This window comes from Hemitrygon akajei, chromosome 2 (genome assembly GCF_048418815.1).
Source record: "Hemitrygon akajei chromosome 2, sHemAka1.3, whole genome shotgun sequence".
Classification (NCBI taxonomy): domain Eukaryota; kingdom Metazoa; phylum Chordata; class Chondrichthyes; order Myliobatiformes; family Dasyatidae; genus Hemitrygon; species Hemitrygon akajei.
The window spans coordinates 211,597,498-211,615,634 of record NC_133125.1 but is presented as its reverse complement, the minus strand read 5'-3'; the positions used below and the strand labels follow the sequence as shown (position 1 = coordinate 211,615,634).

General features: G+C 43.8%; 1 protein-coding gene across 1 annotated transcript in view; it reads right to left on the bottom strand.

Annotated features, from left to right (window-relative positions):
• The window catches only part of LOC140722239 (butyrophilin subfamily 3 member A2-like), a 61,735-nt gene that overhangs the window by 688 nt on the left and 42,910 nt on the right, over positions 1-18,137 (bottom strand). Inside the window, exons 5-6 of the mRNA XM_073037028.1 lie at positions 5,601-5,717; positions 2,206-2,238 (exon numbers count right to left, since the gene is read on the bottom strand). Coding sequence (XP_072893129.1) covers positions 2,206-2,238; positions 5,601-5,717 — 150 coding nt within the window. The remainder of the gene's footprint in view (positions 1-2,205; positions 2,239-5,600; positions 5,718-18,137) is intronic.

Genomic DNA, 18,137 nt, shown 5'->3' with positions numbered 1-18,137 from the left:
ATTTCCCTCGGGATCAATAAAGTATGTCTGTCTGTCTGTCTGTAAGTAAGTCCTTTCGCATCTCCTCAAAGTTAGCCTTTCTCCAATCAAAAATCTCAACCCAGGGTCCAGTCCTATCCTTCTCCATAATTATATTGAAACTAATGGTATTGTGATCACTGGACCTGAAGTGCTCCCCAACACATACGTCCGTCACCTGACCTATCTCATTCCCTAACAGGAGATCCAACACTGCCCCTTCTGTAGTCAGTACCTCTATGTATTGCTGCAAAAAACTATCCTGCACACATTTTACAAACTCCAAACCATCCAGCCCTTTTACAGATTGGGCTTCCCAGTCTATGTGTGGAAAATTAAAATCTCCCACAATCACAACCTTGTGCTTACTACAAATATCTGCTATCTCCTTACAAATTTGCTCCTCCAATTCTCGCTCCCCATTAGGTGGTCTATAATACACCCCAATAAGTGTTATTACACCTTTCCCATTCCTCAATTCCACCCAAATAGTCTCCCTCGACAAGCCCTCTAATCTATCCTGCCAAAGCACCGTTGTAATGTTTTCTCGGACAAGCAATGCAACACCTCCTCCTCTTGCCCCTCCGATTCTATCACACCTGAAGCAATGAAATCCAGGAATATTTAGTTGCCAATCACACCCCTCCTGCAACCATGTTTCACTAATAGCTACAACATCATATTTCCAGGTATCAATCCATGCTCTAATCTCATCCACCTTTCTTACAATGCTCCTAGCATTAAAATAGATGAATTTAAGAAACTCTCTACCTCTTCCTCTCTGTTTATCCCTAACAATGTAATCAACTTTATAATCTCTTTCTTCCTTCTCCCCTACATCTTCGGTCTGAGCGCTCCCCTTCTCTATCACCTGCCTATCCTCCCTCACACACTGTCTACTAGCTTTCTCTATTTGTGAACTAACCTCCTCTTCCCTAGTCTCTTCAAATTGATTCCCACCCCCAACCATTCTAGTTTAAAGTCTCCCCAGTAGCCTTAGCAAATCTATGATGATTTGATGAGGGGGAAGTGGGGGACGTGAGAGGTGTGTGGTAGTTGAGGGTGAGTGTGGGATGTGAGGGGGAGTGGGGGCAGTGAGGGGGGAGTGGGACATGAGGGGAGAGCGTTGGAGGCGAGAGTGAGTGTGGAGGTGAGGGTGAGTGTGGGATGTGAGGGGGTGTGTGGGAGGTGAGGGGATGGGTGGGAGGTGAGTGCGGAGTGTGGGAGGTGAAGGAGAGTGTGGGAGGAGAGGGGGAGTGGGGGAAGTGAGGATGGAGTTGGGGAGGTGAGGCGGAGTGTGGGAGGTGAGGGAAGTGTGCAGGAGGTGAGGGGAGGGGGAGTTGAGTGGAGTAGGGGAGGTGAGGGAAAGTGTGGGGGAGGTGAGGCAGAGTTGGGGGAGGTGAGGGTGTGTGTGGGAGGTGAGGGTGTGAGGGGTATTATTCGGACCTTCGGGACTGTCGGACTGCAGAACACGGATGCAGACACAGGGTGAGTGTGGGCTGGGGTCAGCAACATCTGACCCTGTGATATTCCAGCCTGTGTCAGAGTGGTGATTGATATTTGGTGCAGAAATACAAACCCAGTTCTGGGAATTTGCCACCTTGTTCTCGAGGTTGGAATGAAGCACCCAAAGCACAAGAGCTTAGAAAATTCCACCCAGAGCATTTCATTCACATGACGAGGATTAGTTCACACAACAAACAATGGGTGGAGGAAATCAGTGAGCAGCATCTCTGGGGTGGGGGGTGGGCTGGTGGTGAAGTGAAATTTTGACAATTTTGGTCAAAATCCTGCATCAGTCTTTATGGAGGCTTTAAACCGAAAACATCCAGTCTTAATGCAGCTTTACCCCAAATATGAAAGATCTTTGCTCACTCCCCCCGACAGATTATGTTTAACCCAATGTTCCCAGAGAAGACTGTTCACTCCAAATCTGAAGTCTCTTGTATTTGATCAAGATTATTTTAAGGAGCCTTGGTTGCAAAATACAGGGAATTAGTTTATTATTCTTAATATACAAATCTCTAAACAGAGCAATGTCATGAAAGACTTAAATAATTCATCCTCACAGAAGAAAATGATTTTTTAAAGAATTTTATTCTTCACCCCCCCACTCTCGAAAATGTTTTTATTAAATAAAACGGCTATTTCTTGTAGTTTTTGAATATTTCAATATTGAACTCTTACCAGATTCTACGATGGATTTCTGAAGTTCCAGCTCTGAAAAGACAGACCAGTGGTATATTAGAACAACAACAAATTCTCAGGACGATGATTTCGCTTCAGATGCTGGAGATCTGAAAGAATGGGGAACACTCAGAGGGTCAGGCAGCTGTGGAGACGATAAATGACAACACAAAAAGCATTCCCAACAGTTGCTGTCAGAAAACATGAACACAGTGATCATGGTTTGAAGTGGTTACACTCAGTGGTGAATTTGAAATGCTGTGAGCTACCAGCTGTATATGGTGCTCACAGTGTGACCTCTTCTACATTCGTGAGACCCGATGTAGATTGGGGGACTGTCTTGTCGGTACCATCACTCCACCTGCATCAAGCAGGATTTCCCAGTGACCAACCATTTTAATGCCGATCCCCATTCCCATTCTGACATATTGAGCCTCCTCTCCTGGCACAATGAGGCCACTCTTGTGTTGGAGAAGCAACACCTGATATTAGTTTCCAATCTGATGGCATGAATATCAATTTCTCCCCCACCCAACTTCTCCCTTTTTCCATTTCCCATTCTGACTCCCTCCTTACCCCCTCTCTTATCCTAACCTGCCTATCACCTCCCTCTGATGACCTCCCTCCACTATTTTTCTATTCCCCATTCTGACTCCCCTCTGACCCCTTCCAGATAGATAGATACTTTATTGATGCCAAAGGATAATATAGAAATGAGAATTAAAAATGTTACCTCAAGCAGTCTAACAGGAGGGGTCATCACTTCCTCTAGAGTTGACTCATTATTGAGCCTAATGGCTGAAGGTAAGAATGACCTCATACAGTGATTTTTGGACCAGCACAGTTGTCTTAGTTTATTACTAAAAGTGAACCTCTGTTCAGTCTTGGTGGCATGCAGAGGGTGAGAAACATTGCCCATATTTTCTGTAGGGTCCTTTGTTCTACAACAGCCTCCAGTGTGCACAGTTTGACTCCTTTTACAGAGCCAGCCTGTCTAATCGGTTTATTGAGCCTGTTGGCATCACCAGTGTTGATGCCATTGCCCCAGCACACCACCGCATTGAAGATTGTATCAGTGACAACAGACTGGTAGAACATGAGAAAGAGAGGCCTGCAGACTCCAAAGGACCTCAGTCTCCTCAGAAAGTAGAGGCAACTCTGATCCTCCTTGTACCTCCTTGTTGGTGCTCCACTGAAGTCTGTCATCCAGGTGCACCCCCAGGTACTTGTAGGTCCTCACCACATCCACGTCCTCACCATCAATAGTAACAGGGAGCAGTGCAGGATCAGTCTTCCTAAAGTCCATCACCATCTCCTTTGCCTTCCTGATGTTGAGCTGAAGGTGATTCAGCTTGCACCATTTGACAAAGTCCAAGACCAGAAGGCAGATGAGCAGATTAGGCCATTCAGCCCATCGAGTCTGCTCCACCATCCAGGAGTGCTGATCTCTGATCCCACCCAACCACATGGACCTGACACTCCCCATATCCTTTGGTGCCCTGACCAATCAGGAAACGTTCAACTTCTGCCCGAAATAAACTCACTGACTTGGCCTCCACCACAGTCTGTGGCTGAACATTCCACAGATTCACTACTCTCTGGCTAAAAAAAAATTCTCCTTACCTCTGTTCTAAAAGGTCACCCCTCAATTTTGAGGCTGTGCCCTCTAGTTCTGGATATCTCCACCACTGGAAACCGACCCCTGAGGAATACCACTAGTCAGTGGCAGCCAACCAGAAAAGGCCCCTTTTATTCCCACTCACTGCCTCCTGCCTTCCACCAGTTCCTCTCCATACCAGTATCTTTCCTGTGAAATCCACAGGATTTTATTTGCTAAGCAGCCTCATGTGTGGCACCTTATCAAATGCCTTCTGAAAATCCAAGTAAATCACATCCACTGCCTCTCCTTTGTCCACCCTACTTGGTACTTCCTCGAGGAGCTCCAACAGATTGGTCAGGCAAGATTTCCCGTTACTGAAACCATACTGACTTTGACTTATTTTATCATTAGTCTCCAAGTACCCCAAAACCGCATCCTTAATAATAGAGTCCAACAGTTCAGCAACCACTGAGATTAGGCTAACTAGCCTATAATTTCCTTTCTTTTGCCTTCCTCCCTTCTTAAAGAGTGGAGTGATATTTGCAAATTCCAGTCCTCCAGACCCATGACAAACATCCTCCACCAAGGCCCTGTATTCATCCTCCCAGCCTCCCTTTATACACTATTGCTAAGTTGTCAGATAATTTTCTACAGATGAAATGACTGTGTTGTATCTAAAGTCTGGGGTATAGAGGGTAAACAGGAAGGGAGCCAATACAATTGCCTGTGGGGCCCCAGTGCTGCTTCTAGCCATATCTGACACACAGCTGTGAAGCCACACAAACTGTGGTCTGCCAGTCAGGTAGTCCATTATCCAGGATACAATGGAAGTGCCAACCTGTATTGAATGGAGCTTTCCCTCAGCAATGAGGGCTGTATGGTATCCTTACAGTGCTTCTCTCCTACATGCCTATCACCTCCCTCTGATGCCTTCCCTCTTGTTCCGTTCCCCATTCTGACTTCCCTCTTACCGCTTCTCCTCCACTGCCTATCAGCTCCCTCCTTCTTCTCTCTCTCCCTTGATCCATTCTCCTCACCAATAAAAATTCCTTCTGCTTCAAAACTTTACTTTTCAAGTCTATCATCCCCCATCTTCACAATTCAATTCTCTCCCTCATCCACCACTCTTTTCCCTCACCTGCCTTCACCTACCAGCCTCTGGATTGTACTCCGTCCCCTCCACCCATGTTCTTGTGGGCTTCTTCACCCTTCCTTTCCAATCAAGGGTCTTGGTCTGAGACGGTGACTGTTTATTTCTTTCCACAGATGCTGAGTTCCTCCAGCACTTTTTGTGCTTCACTGCTTAAAAAATTAAGTTCTGTCCTTCAGCCCCTGATCAGCCTCTTTAGACCATTGTAGGGCACTGTGAGTGGAGAGCTCACAGGGTTAGGATACGTGATGAAAATGCATATTTTAAAATTTGGTTTGAGCTGTTAAACAAAGTGATCGTACAAACTGTAACCAGTCTTACCACTGCAGAGAAGCCTAAACATCGGGAACCAAGTTACCGGAAGCAGGTGAATCAGTGACCAGTTGAACCTCCTGGCACGTCACCATGCAGACACAGGAGATGCAACATCGGGCAGTTTCCTTCCTTACTTCCCATCTCTATGGCTACAAATATTCTTTCCAGAGACAACATTCACTGCTGCAATGTCAGACCTTGCTGGGAAATGTGGATTTTACATGATTGCTCCAGAAAATGCTCTGGCTTTTCATCGAAATTTCAGAGGGAAACTGGGAGATGTTCCAGTGGATTTCTAGGCCAGTACTTCACAATATTGCAGAAACATACCTTTTATACGTCTGTTTTGTTTCACATTCCAATAAATCACGGTGGAGTTAGCAGCAATTAGAACACAAATGGTGACCAGTAGCAGGGCCCATTGAACAACAGCAGGGAAGAGATTGTCTGTAGAATAAAGATCAGTGAATCAGACAATGAAAAAATCTGCAATGCACCCCAGCAGGATTAGTTCGGTAAACATAGAAACATAGAAAATAGGTGCAGGAGTAGGCCTTTCGGCCCTTCAAGCCTGCACTACCATTCAGTATGATTATGGCTGATCATCCAACTCAGAACCCTGTACCTGCTTTCTCTCCATACCCCCGATCCCTTTAGCCACAAGGGCCATATCTAACTTCCTCTTAAATATAGCCAATGAACTGGCCTCAACTGTTTCCTGTGGCAGAGAATTCCACAGCTTCACCACTCTCTGTGTGAAGAAGTTTTTCCTCATCTCGGTCCTAAAAGGCTTCCCCTTTATCCTTAAACTGTGACTACTCATTCTGGACTTCCCCAACATCGGAAACAATCATCCTGCATCTAGCCTGTCCAATTCCTTTATAATTTTATACGTTTCAATAAGATCCCCCCTCAACCTTCTAAATTCCAATGAGTATAAGCCTAGTCGATCCAGTTTTTCTTCATATGAAAGTCCTGCCATCCTAGGAATCAATCTGGTGAACCTTCTTTGTACTCCATGAGGTGGAAAGTCCACAACTGCCCAAGCAGCCTCCTCCTGTCACGTCAATAGGTGTTTACTGGAAGATCCAGAAATGGCTGCAATGGACTGTTATAATGGAGGCTCTGAGACTTCATCACTCTCAGTGATGTTTAATTGCAGAGATATACAGCCCAGAAACAGGTCCATCGGCCCAAGTAGTCCATGATGACCACCAGGCCCCATCCAAACTAGTCCCTTTTGCCAGGGTTTAGCCCAGATCCTTCTAAACCTTCCTTGTCCATGTGCCCGACAGATTGTCCATTCAAAGTTTCAATATTCCATGCACAAGTCCATGTAAGCACCAGCTCAAAAAACACACACACTTGCAGCAACATCACAGGCTATATAGAGTCACAGAGGTAGCACTCACAATGAAAACATAAATTATACATAATTTTTACAGGAAATAACACAATCAGAATGAAAAAATAAGCAAGGACTGTTGTAGTGCAAAGTGATCAAGGTTGTCACAGTGTTGTACTGAGGTAGTGATTAGAGTTTTGTGAGTTAGTTCATGAACTGAACAGTTTCTATTCCTGAACCTGGTTGTGTGGGGACTTCAGGCTTCTGTAGCTTCTGCCTAATGGTCACTGCAAGGAGATGTCATGGCTGAATGGTGAAACTCTTTAATAATGGAATTGCCTTCTAGAGGCAGCACCTCCTGTAGATACTACCAATGGTGGGGAGGGATTTGCCCCTGATGTATTGGGCTGAGTCCACTTCTCTCTGCAGCTTCTTACATTCCCGGGCATTCGGATTGCCAGACCAGATCATGATACGACCAGCCAGAAAACTGAGTATTGTTACAATTGTTATTATTGTACTTGTCTCAACCACCTCCCCTGGCAGCTTATTCCACATAGCAACTTCAGTGGAAAAAAGGTTGCTGCTCATGTTACTGCTAAATCTTCCTCCCCCCCACCTTAAAACTATGCCTCTACAGCAGACGATAGTGGAGAGTTTGTGGAGGCAGATGCTGGAAAGACCTCGGACAAAGTTAGGAATCCAAAGGTTGAGCATGGTGTGACCTGTGTTCTGAGCCGCAAATATGTCAATGCAAGAAGTATCGTAGGAAAGGTGGATAATAGCGCTGAAGGTCAGGTAGCTGGTTCACGAACAGAGGCAATGTGCAATGAGGAGAGGCTGCTGATAGGACAAAATTGCAGTCAACAGGATGAGTTGTAACGTAAAAGGTGGACAAAATCAAAAAGGGTGAACACAGGACTGACATAGTATACGGAATAAGGTAGATGAACTTGCAGCACAGTTACAGATTGGCAGGTAGGATGTTGAAGCCATCACTGAATCATGGCTGAAAGATTATAGCTGGGATCATAATGTCTGAGGATACACATTGTATTGAAAGGACAGGCAGGAAAGCAGCATTGCTCTGTTGCTAAAAACTGATATCATCATTCGACAGAGGTGAAATAGGGTCAGAAGGTGTTGAATCATCGTGGACAGAGCTAAAGAACTGCAAGGGTAAAAAGACCCTGATAGGAGTTGTATACAGACCCCCAGACAGTAGTAAGGATATGGCCTACAAATTACTATGGAAGAAGGAAAATGCATACCACAAGGGCAATATTACAACAGTCATGGGGGGACTTCAGTATGCAGGTAGACTGGGAAAATCAGGCTGGTGCGGGATTCCTGCAGGGGGAATTTCTAGGATGTCTACGAGGTAGCTTTTCAGAACAGCTTGTTGAGCTCAAAAGAGAATCAGATATTTCAGATTGCGTGTTGTGCAATGAACCAGAATTAATTAGAGAGCTTAATGTAAAAGAACCCTTAGGATCACTGAAATTTGAGAAGGAAAAACTCAAGTCAGATGTATCAGTATTTCAGTGGAGTAAAGGGAATTACAGAGGCATGAGAGAGGAGTTGGCCAGAATTGATTGGAAAAGAACACTGGCAGGGATGACAGCAGTCAGCAAAGCCTGGAATTTCCGGAAGCAATTCAGAGGCACGGGATATATACATCCCAACGAGGAAGAGGTTTTCTAAAGGAACGATGACACAACCGTGGCTAACATGAGAAGTCAAAGCCAAAGAGAGCATATAATAGAGCAAAAGTTAGTGGGAAATTAAAGTATTGAAAAGCTTTTAAAAACCAACAAAAGGCAACTAAAAAAGTCACTAAGGGAAAGATGGAATATAAAACCAAGAGAGCCAATAATATTAAAGTGGATATCAAAAGTTTCTTCAGATACAGAAAGTGTAAAAGAGAGGTAAGAATGGATATCGGACCACTCAAAAATGATGCCAGAGAGATAGTAATGGGGGACAACAAATTGGCGGAGGAACTGAAGAAGTATTTTGCATCAGTCTTCAATGTGGAAGACACTAGCAGTATGGTGGAAGTTCTAGGTGTCAGGGGTCATGATGTTGGTGAAGTTACCATAACAGGAGTGAAAGTTCATGGGAAACTGAAAGGACTGAAGGTAGATAAGTCACTGGACCAGATAGTGTACACCCTGGAGATCTGAAAGAGGTGGTTGAAGAGATCATGGAGGCATTAATAATGATATTTCAAGAATCACCAAATTCTACAATGGATACAAAAGACTAGAAAATTGCAAATGTTACTCCACCCTTAAGAAGGAAGGGAGGCAGAAGGAAGGAAACTAGGCCAGTTAGTCTGACCGCAGTGGTTGGGAAGATGTTGGTTGATTTTTAAGGATGAGGTCTCAGGGTACTTTGAGGCAAATGATATAATAGGCCACATCGTTGGAATTCTTTGAATAAACAACAAGCTGTAAAGAAAAAGGAGAATCGGTTGGTGTTGTGTCCTTGGATTTCCAGAAGGCCTTTGACAAGGTGCCACAAATGAGGCTGCTTAACAAGCTACGAGCCCAAGAAAGATTCTAATATGGATAAGGGAGTGGCTGATTGGCAGGAGGCAAAGAGTGGGAATAAAGGGAGGCTTTTCTGGTTATCTGCTGGTGACTGGTGGTGTTCCACAGAGGTTTGTGTTGGGACTGATTCTTTTTACATTATATGTCAACGATTTTGATGATGGAGTTGATGGCTCTGTTGCAAAGTTTGCAGATGATATGAAGATAGGTAGAGGGGCAGGTAGTTTTGAGGAAGTAGAGAGGCTACAGTACGACTGACAGGTTAGGAGAATGGGCAAAAAAATGGCAGATGGAGTACATTGCCGGATAGTGCATGGTCATTCATTTTGGTAGAAGAAATGAAAGGGTTGACTATTTTCTAAATGGAGAGAAAATACAAAATCAAAACTGAGGCACAATGGGACCAGAGAGTCCTTGTGCAGGATTCCTGGAAGTTTAAATTGAAGGTTGAGTCTGTGGTGAGGAAGGCAAATGCAATGCACTTATTTCAAAAGGACAAGAATATAAAAGCAAGGATATAATGTTTGGACTTTATAAAGCAGTGGTCAGGCCTCATTTGGAGTATTGTGAGCAGTTTTGGGCCCTACATCTTAGAAAGGATGTGCTGATACTGCAGAGGGTTCAAAAGAGGTTCACAAAAATAATTCCAGGATTGAATAGCTTGTCATACGAAGAGCGTTTGATGGTTCAGTGCCTGTATTCACTGGAATTCAGAAGAATGAGGGGTGACCTCAATGAAATCAATCAAATGGTGAAAGGCTTGATAGAGTGGATATGGAGAGGATGCTTCCTATGGTGGGAGAATGTAAGACCAGAGGACACAGCCTCAGAATAGAGAGGCATCCTTTTAGAACAGTGATGAGGAGGAATTTCCTTAGCTAGTGAGTGGTGAATCTGTGGAATTCTTTGCCATAGGCAGTTGTGGAGGGCAAGTCTTTATGTATATTTAAAGCAGAAATTGATGGATTGTTGATTGGTCAGGGCACAAAGGGACATGGGGAGAAGGCAGAAGATTGGGACTGAGAGGGAAATTGGATCAGCCATGATAAAATGGTGAAGCAGACTCGTTGGGCCAAATGGCCTAATTCTGCTCCGATATCTTATGGTCTAATGGTTTCTCTAACCCGGGGGAAAAGACTGTGAATTCATCCTCTGTATGTTCATCATGATTTTACACATCTCTACAAGATCTCTGGTTCCTGGTGTTATAACCAGGGCAGTTGGTGGAGATAAGCTCCCACAATCTACTTAATATTCCCAATGGAGTGCATCTCAAATAGCCCCTGACAATCAAGTCCACCTCCTGCCCTTCCAGTGTGGCTCAGCTACTAAGCATGGTGGAACCGTTTCTACTGACAGGAGAAGGGCCAAAAGCAGGTACTGGCATCTGAAAACAAGTCACTCTGAACAGATGGGGCTCATCAGCTGTGGTTAGCAGATCATCTAGAAGACGGAAAATCCTAACCTCAATCCTCTGCTGTCTTGTGGCTATACCCGTCATGGGGGTGGCTTTGGGAGTAAACCCTGAGGAAAGACCCGGAGTTAGAATCCTACAACACCACTGATGCCAAACTGTATTGGTTTCTGCTGTTCCTTTGGATATGTCGGCTGTTTGGAGAGGGGAGGCTGCTGCATAAGCAACAGTTTGCTCTCTATATCGTACTATCCTGACTTGTGTATCAGCTTGTGTAATCATGTAAACAGCTCAGATGCAATATCCGTGTTTGACCCCAACCAATGGAAGGGCTTCATAAGATCAACTCTCAGTCTCATATGCTCCAAGGAATAAAGTCCTAGCCTGTGCAACCTCTCCCCATTACTCAGTCCCTCTCGTCCCAGCAAAATTCCTGTAAATATTTCTGAACTCTTTCCAGTAGCAGGGTGACCAAAACAGAACAGGCCAGTGTGCTAAAAGCTCCCTTTATCAACCCCTGTAGCTGTGACTCCACTTTCTTGGAACCATGTTCTTGGACTCCAAGTTCCATCTGTTCTCCAACACTCCTCTGAACCCTATTGTTCACTGTGTACGACCGCCCTTGATTTGACTTTCTGAATTGCAATAGCTAGCATTTATCTGAATTAAGTTCTTTCTGTTATTCATCAGCCCTTATTCATTCAGCAGATACATATCCTTCTGTAATTTTTGGTAACCTTTTACTCTGTGCACCATACCAATTACACCTGGACAACAAAGATTTTGCTTCCTGAATACTTTGGGTGTATCTTATGGATTTTGAGTTGCTGATCATGAAATTCACCATGAAATTTCCCTATCATGTACATTTTCTTGAAATCACCTATATTTGTTATTTCAATTCATAATTCAAGTCAGAATAACTGATGCCAAGATTAAGGAAAGCATTTTTGTTGGTTCACAAATCAAACAGATCATCAATGACAGGCAATATGAAGAATTCCCAGTGGGACCAGAGAAAATCACATGGATATTTTTTAAAAACTTTTTGGCAACTGCAGAGCACCGAACTACATGCAGCTTGTTGACAACTTGAGTCAAGCATACAAACCATGAAGTGCAACATGTCACTAAAGATTCATTCTCTGATTCCCATTTAGAATGCTTCCCTGCAAATCCTGGTGCTGTCAGTGATAAGTATGATGAAAGTCATGGAGATGGTCATGGTCATGGAGAAACAGTATCGGGGCAACTGGAATCTGTCAATGCCAGCTGACTACTGTTGGACACTTAAGTAAGAAGCTGCAGACACTGAATACAAATGAAAATCATCAACAAAAACTTTTTAGCATAGTTGAACTTCTGCAAAGTGTCAGCACCATTATGCAATTAAATGCATTATTGTCAAGAAAAGTTAATTTCTTATTCTCCAAATTCCTGCATGATGCCAAGTCTGAAATTATAATTTTGGTCTATCATACACAAACAAATATCCGATGAAGCAACACTTTCATAACAATTTGCTGTCTAGTGTTATTTTCGTGTCATCTGCAAACTTAATAATGATTTCTTGTTAATTCTCATGAAAAAGCAACAATAGGCTGAGAACTGTATCATTGGAAAGGTGAATGAGCTCAGGGTATGGATCAACACCCAGAATTATGAAAGTAAGACCATAAGGCATAGGAACAGAATCAGGCCATTTGGCCCATCAAGTCTGCTCTGCCATTCAATCATGACTGATCCTTTTCTCCCCTCAATTCCATTCCTCGGCCTTCTCCCCAAAACCTTTGATGCCATGTCCAATCAAGAACCTATCAATCTCTGCCTTAAATACGCCCAACAATCTAGCCATTAATGAGACTCAGGTGCAGGAGGGACAGGACTGGCAGCTCAATATTCCAGGGTTCCATTGTTTCAGACATGACAGAGTGGGAGAGATTAAAGGAGGTGGGGTGGCTTTACTAGTCAGGGAAAATATCATGACAGTGCTCCATCAGGACAGACTAGAGAACTTGGCTCGTGAGATGTTATGGGTGGAACTGAGAAATAAGAAAGGTATGACCATGTTAAGGGGGCTATATTAGAGACAACACAACAAGCCTAGGGATTTAAAGCAACATAATTGTAAAGAGATTGCAGACTGTTGCAAGAAAAACAAGGTTGTTATTGGTGATTTGAACTTTCAACATATTGACTGGGAATCCCATATGCTCACAGGACTAGATGGGATAGAGTTTGTCAAATGTGTTCAGAAAAGTTTCCTTCATCAGTATGTCAGAGTCCCAATGAGAGAGTGTGTGATACTGGATCTGCTATTCGGGAATGAGACAGAGCGGGTGATAGAAGCTTGTGTAGGGGAGCAGTTTACATCCAGTGACCACAAGGTCCATCTATCCCCCAACATTCCACTGCACCCTGTTGTTCACTGTGTACCACCGCCCTTGATCTGACTTTCCAAACCAATGGAAGGGGCTCATAAGGTCAGCTCTCAGTCTCATACACTCCAAGGAATAAAGTCCCAGACTGTGCAACCTCTCCCCATTACTCAGTCCCTCAAGTCCGGCAAGATCCTTGTAAATATTTCTGAACTCTTTCCAGTAGCAGGGTGACTAAAACAGAACAGGCCAGTGTGCTAAAAGCTCCCTTTATCAACCCGTGTAGCTGTGACTCCACTTTCTGGGAACCATGTACTTGGACTCCAAGGTCCATCTATCCCCCAACATTCCACTGCGCCCTGTTGTTCACTGTGTACCACCGCCCTTGATTTGACTTTCCAAAACACAATAGCTAACACTTATCAGAATTAAGTTCATTCTGATGTACATCAGCCCACTTATTCAGCAGATACATATCCTTCTGTAATTTTCGATAAACTTTTTCTCTGTCCACCATACCCCAATTACAGCTGGACAACAAAGATTTTGCTTCTAGAAATCGTGGACGCATTGGTAATCATTTTCCAATGTTCTATAGATTCAGGAACAGTTCCTGCTGACTGGAGGGTGGCTAATGTTGTCCCACTTTTCAAGAAAGGAGGGAGAGAGAAAACAGGGGATTATAGACAGGTTAGCCTGACGTCAGTGGTGGGAAAGATGCTGGAGTCAATTAAAAAAGATGAAATTACGACACATTTGGATAGCAGTAGAAGGATCAGTCCAAGTCAGCATGGATTTATTAAGGGAAAATCATGCTTGACTAATCTTCTGGAGTTTTTTGAGGATGTAACTATGAAAATGGACAAGGGAGAGCCAGTGGATGTAGTGTACCTGGACTTCCAGAAAGCTTTTGATAGAGTCCCAAATAGGAGATTAGTGGGCAAAATTAGGGCACGTGGTATTGGGGGCAGAGTACTGACATGGATTGAAAATTGGCTGGCTGACAGGAAACAAAGAGTAGCGATTAACAGGTCCCTTTCGGAATGGCAGACTGTGACCAGAGGGGTACCGCAAGGTTCGGTGCTGGGACCGCAGCTCTTTACAATATACATTAATGATTTAGATGAAGGGATTAAAAGTAACATTAGCATATTTGCTGATGACACAAAGCTGGGAGGCAGTGTGAAATGTCAGAAGATGTTATGAGAATGCAGGGTGACTTGGACAGGTTGGGTGAGTGGGCAAATGTATGGCAGATGCAGTTTAATGTGGATAAATGTGAGGTTATCCACTTTGGTGGCAAGAACAGGAAGGCAGATTACTATCTAAATGGAGTCAAGTTAGGAAAAGGGGAAGCACAACGAGATCTAGGTGTTCTTGTACATCAGTCAATAAAAGCAAGCATGCAGGTACAGCAGGCAGTGAAGAAAGCTAATGGCATGCTGGCCTTTATAACAAGAGGAATTGAGTATAGGAGTAAAGAGGTCCTTCTGCAGCTGTGCAGGGCCCTGGAGAGACTCCACCTGGAGTACTGTGTGCAGTTTTGGTCTCCAAATTTGAGGAAGGACATTCTTGCTTCTTGCGTCATTCAATGTCTGCAGTGAGATGCTGAAGATGTTCTATAAGTCAGTTGTGGAGAGCGCCCTCTTCTTTGTGGTGGCGTGTTGGGGAGGAAGCATTAAGAAGAGGGACGCCTCACGTCTTAATAAGCTGGTAAGGAAGGCGGGCTCTGTCGTGGGCAAAGTACTGGAGAGTTTAACATCGGTAGCTGAGCGAAGGGCGCTGAGTAGGCTACGGTCAATTATGGAAAACCCTGAACATCCTCTACATAGCACCATCCAGAGACAGAGAAGCAGTTTCAGTGACAGGTTACTATCGATGCAATGCTCCTCAGACAGGATGAAGAGGTCAATACTCCCCAATGCCATTAGGCTTTACAATTCAACCGCCAGGACTTAAGAACTTTTTTAAAGCTATTATTAATGCTTTTTGAGTTAGTGATTTAGATGCATATCATATTTTTACTGAGTTAAGTATTGTATGTAATTAGCTTTTTGTTCTACAACAAGTGTATGGGACATTGGAAAAAAGGTTGAATTTCCCCATGGGGATGAATAAAGTATCTATCTATCTATCTATCATCTATCTATCTATTGAGGGAGTGCAGCGTAGGTTAACAAGGTTAATTCCCGGAATGGCGGGACTGTCATATGTTGAAAGATTGGAGCGACTGGGCTTGTATACACTGGAATTTAGAAGGATGAGAGGGGATCTGATTGAAACATATAAGATTATTAAGGGATTGGACACGCTGGAGGCAGGAAGCATGTTCCCGCTGATGGGTGAGTCCATAACTAGAGGCCACAGTTTAAGCATAAGGGGTAGGCCATTTAGAACTGAGATGCGGAAAAACTTTTTCACCCAGAGAGTGGTGCATATGTGGAATGCTCTGCCCCAGAAGGCAGTGGAGGCCAAGTCTCTGGATGCATTCAAGAGAGTTAGATAAAGCTCTTATAGATAGCGGGGTCAAGGGATATGGGGAGAGGGCAGGAACGGGTTACTGATTGTGTATGATCAGCCATGATCACAGTGAATGGCGGTGCTGGCTAGAAGGGCTGAATGGCCTACTCCTGCACCTATTGTCTATATTGTGGAAACAAAACACATGGGGGAAATCTTAAATTAATTCTTTGCATCTGTATTTACTCAGGAGGGGGATGCAGAGTCTTTAGAAGTGAGGCAAAGCAGCATCAACTCCATGGACCCTGTACAGATTACAGAGGAGGAGGTGTTTGCTACCCTGACGCAAATCAGGGTGGATAAATTCCTAATACATCCTCCCGTATATTTTAAATCATCTCTAGATTACTTATAATACACAATACAATGTAAATGTTATGTAGAATAGCTGTTATACTGCATTGTTTAGGGAATAATGACAAGAAAAAAAGTCTGTACATGCTCGAACAACAAGTGCTGGAAGAGCACTTCCGGGTTTTCTCGATTCGCAGTTCGTTGAATTCGCAGATGCGGAATTCACGGATAAGGAGGGCCAACTGTAATTAGTTTACAGAAATCTGTTTTTGGTGACCTGTGTGCAGTCGAGATGTTTCGATGGTCTGTAGTAAAAATACACCTGTATCCGGGACCAACTGCTGGTGTCAGTATCCTGGTAAAAACTACACCATGAAGACAAAAGAACTCTCCAAGCAACTCTGCTAAAAGGTTATTGAAAAGCTCAAGTCAGGAGATGGATACAAGAAAATTTCCAAGTCACTGAATAACCCTTGGAGTACAGTTAAGTCAATAATCATGAAATGGAAAGAATATGGCACAGCTGTAAATCAGCCGTCCTCAATGTTGCAAAAACAAAGGAGCTGGTTTTGGTCTACAGGAGGAATGGAGACAGGCTGGCTCCGATTGACATCAATGGATCTGGGATTGCGAGGGCAAACAGCTTTAAGTTCCTCGGCATACACATCTCCGAGGATCTCACGTGGTCTGTACATTCCGGCTGTGTGGTGATGAAAGCACAACAGCAGAATTTTTACCTCAGACGGTTGAAGAAGTTTGGTATGGGCCCCCAAATCCTAAGAATTTTCTACAGGGGCACAACTGAGAACATCCTGACTGGCTGCATCACTGCCTGGTATGGGAACTGTACTTCCCTCAATCACAGGACTCTACAGAGAGTGGTGCGGACAGCCCAGCACATCTGTAGATGTGACATCCCACTATTCAGGATATTTACAAAGACAGATGTGTAAAAAGAGTCTGAAGGATCTTTGGGGACCTGAATCACCCCAACACAAGCTGTTCCAGCTGCTACCATCCAGGAAACAGTACCGCTGCATAAAAGCCAGGACCAACAGTCCCCAGGACAGCCTCTTCCACCTGGCTGTCAGACTGCTTAGTTCATGCTGATACAATTGTATTTCTATGTTATATTGACTGTCCTGTTGTACATACTATTTATTATAAATTGCTATAACTTGCACATTGCACATTCAGTCAGAGACGTAACGTAAAGATTTTTAGTCCTCATGTATATGAAGGATGCAAGTAATAAAGTCAATTAAATTCAATTCAGTTCAAAACCTCAATAACCATGCAAGAAGAGGACACGTGAGGGAGGCCACTAAGACACCGATGACAACTCTGGAGGAGTTACAAGCTTCAGTGGCTGAGATGGGACAGACTGTGCATACAACTACTGTTGCCCGGGTGCTTCACCAGTCGTAGCTTTATGGGAGAGTGGCAAATTGAAAGCCACTGTTCAAAAAAACTCACATGAAATCTCGTCTAGAGTTTGTCGGAAGGAATGTGAGGGACCCTGAAGTCAGGTGGAAGAAGGTTCTATGGTCTGATGAAACCAAAATTGAGCTTTTTGGCCATGAGACTAAACACACCATCCCGACCGTGAAGCATGGTGGTGACTGCATCATGCTGTGGGGATGCTTCACTGCAGCAGGCCCTGGAAGGCTTGTGAAGGTAGAGGGTAAAACGAATGCTGCAAAATACAAGGAAATCCTGGAAGAAAATCTGATGCAGTCTACAAGAGAACTGTGACTTGAGAGATTTGTTTTTCACTAAGACAATGACCCCAGGCATGAAGCCAAAGATACTCAAGAATAGCTTAAAAATGTTAATGTCCTGAAGTGGCCAAGTCAGTGTCTAGACCGCAATTGAGAATTTGTGGCTGGATTTGAAAATGGCTGTTCACTGATAATCAGCATGCATTCTGACAGAGCTTGAGGAGTTTTGAAGGGGGAGAGTAATTGTGCAATCAGTTGTTTTGTAATAGTTGAAATAAATTTAGACCAATTTGTAGAAATTTGTCTTCACTTTACATGAAAGAGTCTTTGTTGTTGATCAGTGTCAAAAAAGCCAAATTAAATCCACTAAGATTCAATGTCGTAAAACAATAAAACATGAAAACTTCGGGGGGGGGGGGTGTGAATACTTTTTATAGACACTGTATTTGGATAGACATAGACCGATGAAGGATAGAATGGCTTCATGCGTGCTCAGGCATGTCTAACCAATCTTATTGAGTTGTTCAAGAAAAATTGATGAAGGCAAGGCAGTTGATGTTGTCCATGCAGACTTTAGTAAGGCATTTGACAAGGGCCCACATGAGAGGCTAGTCAGGAAGGTTCAGTCGCTTGGCAATCA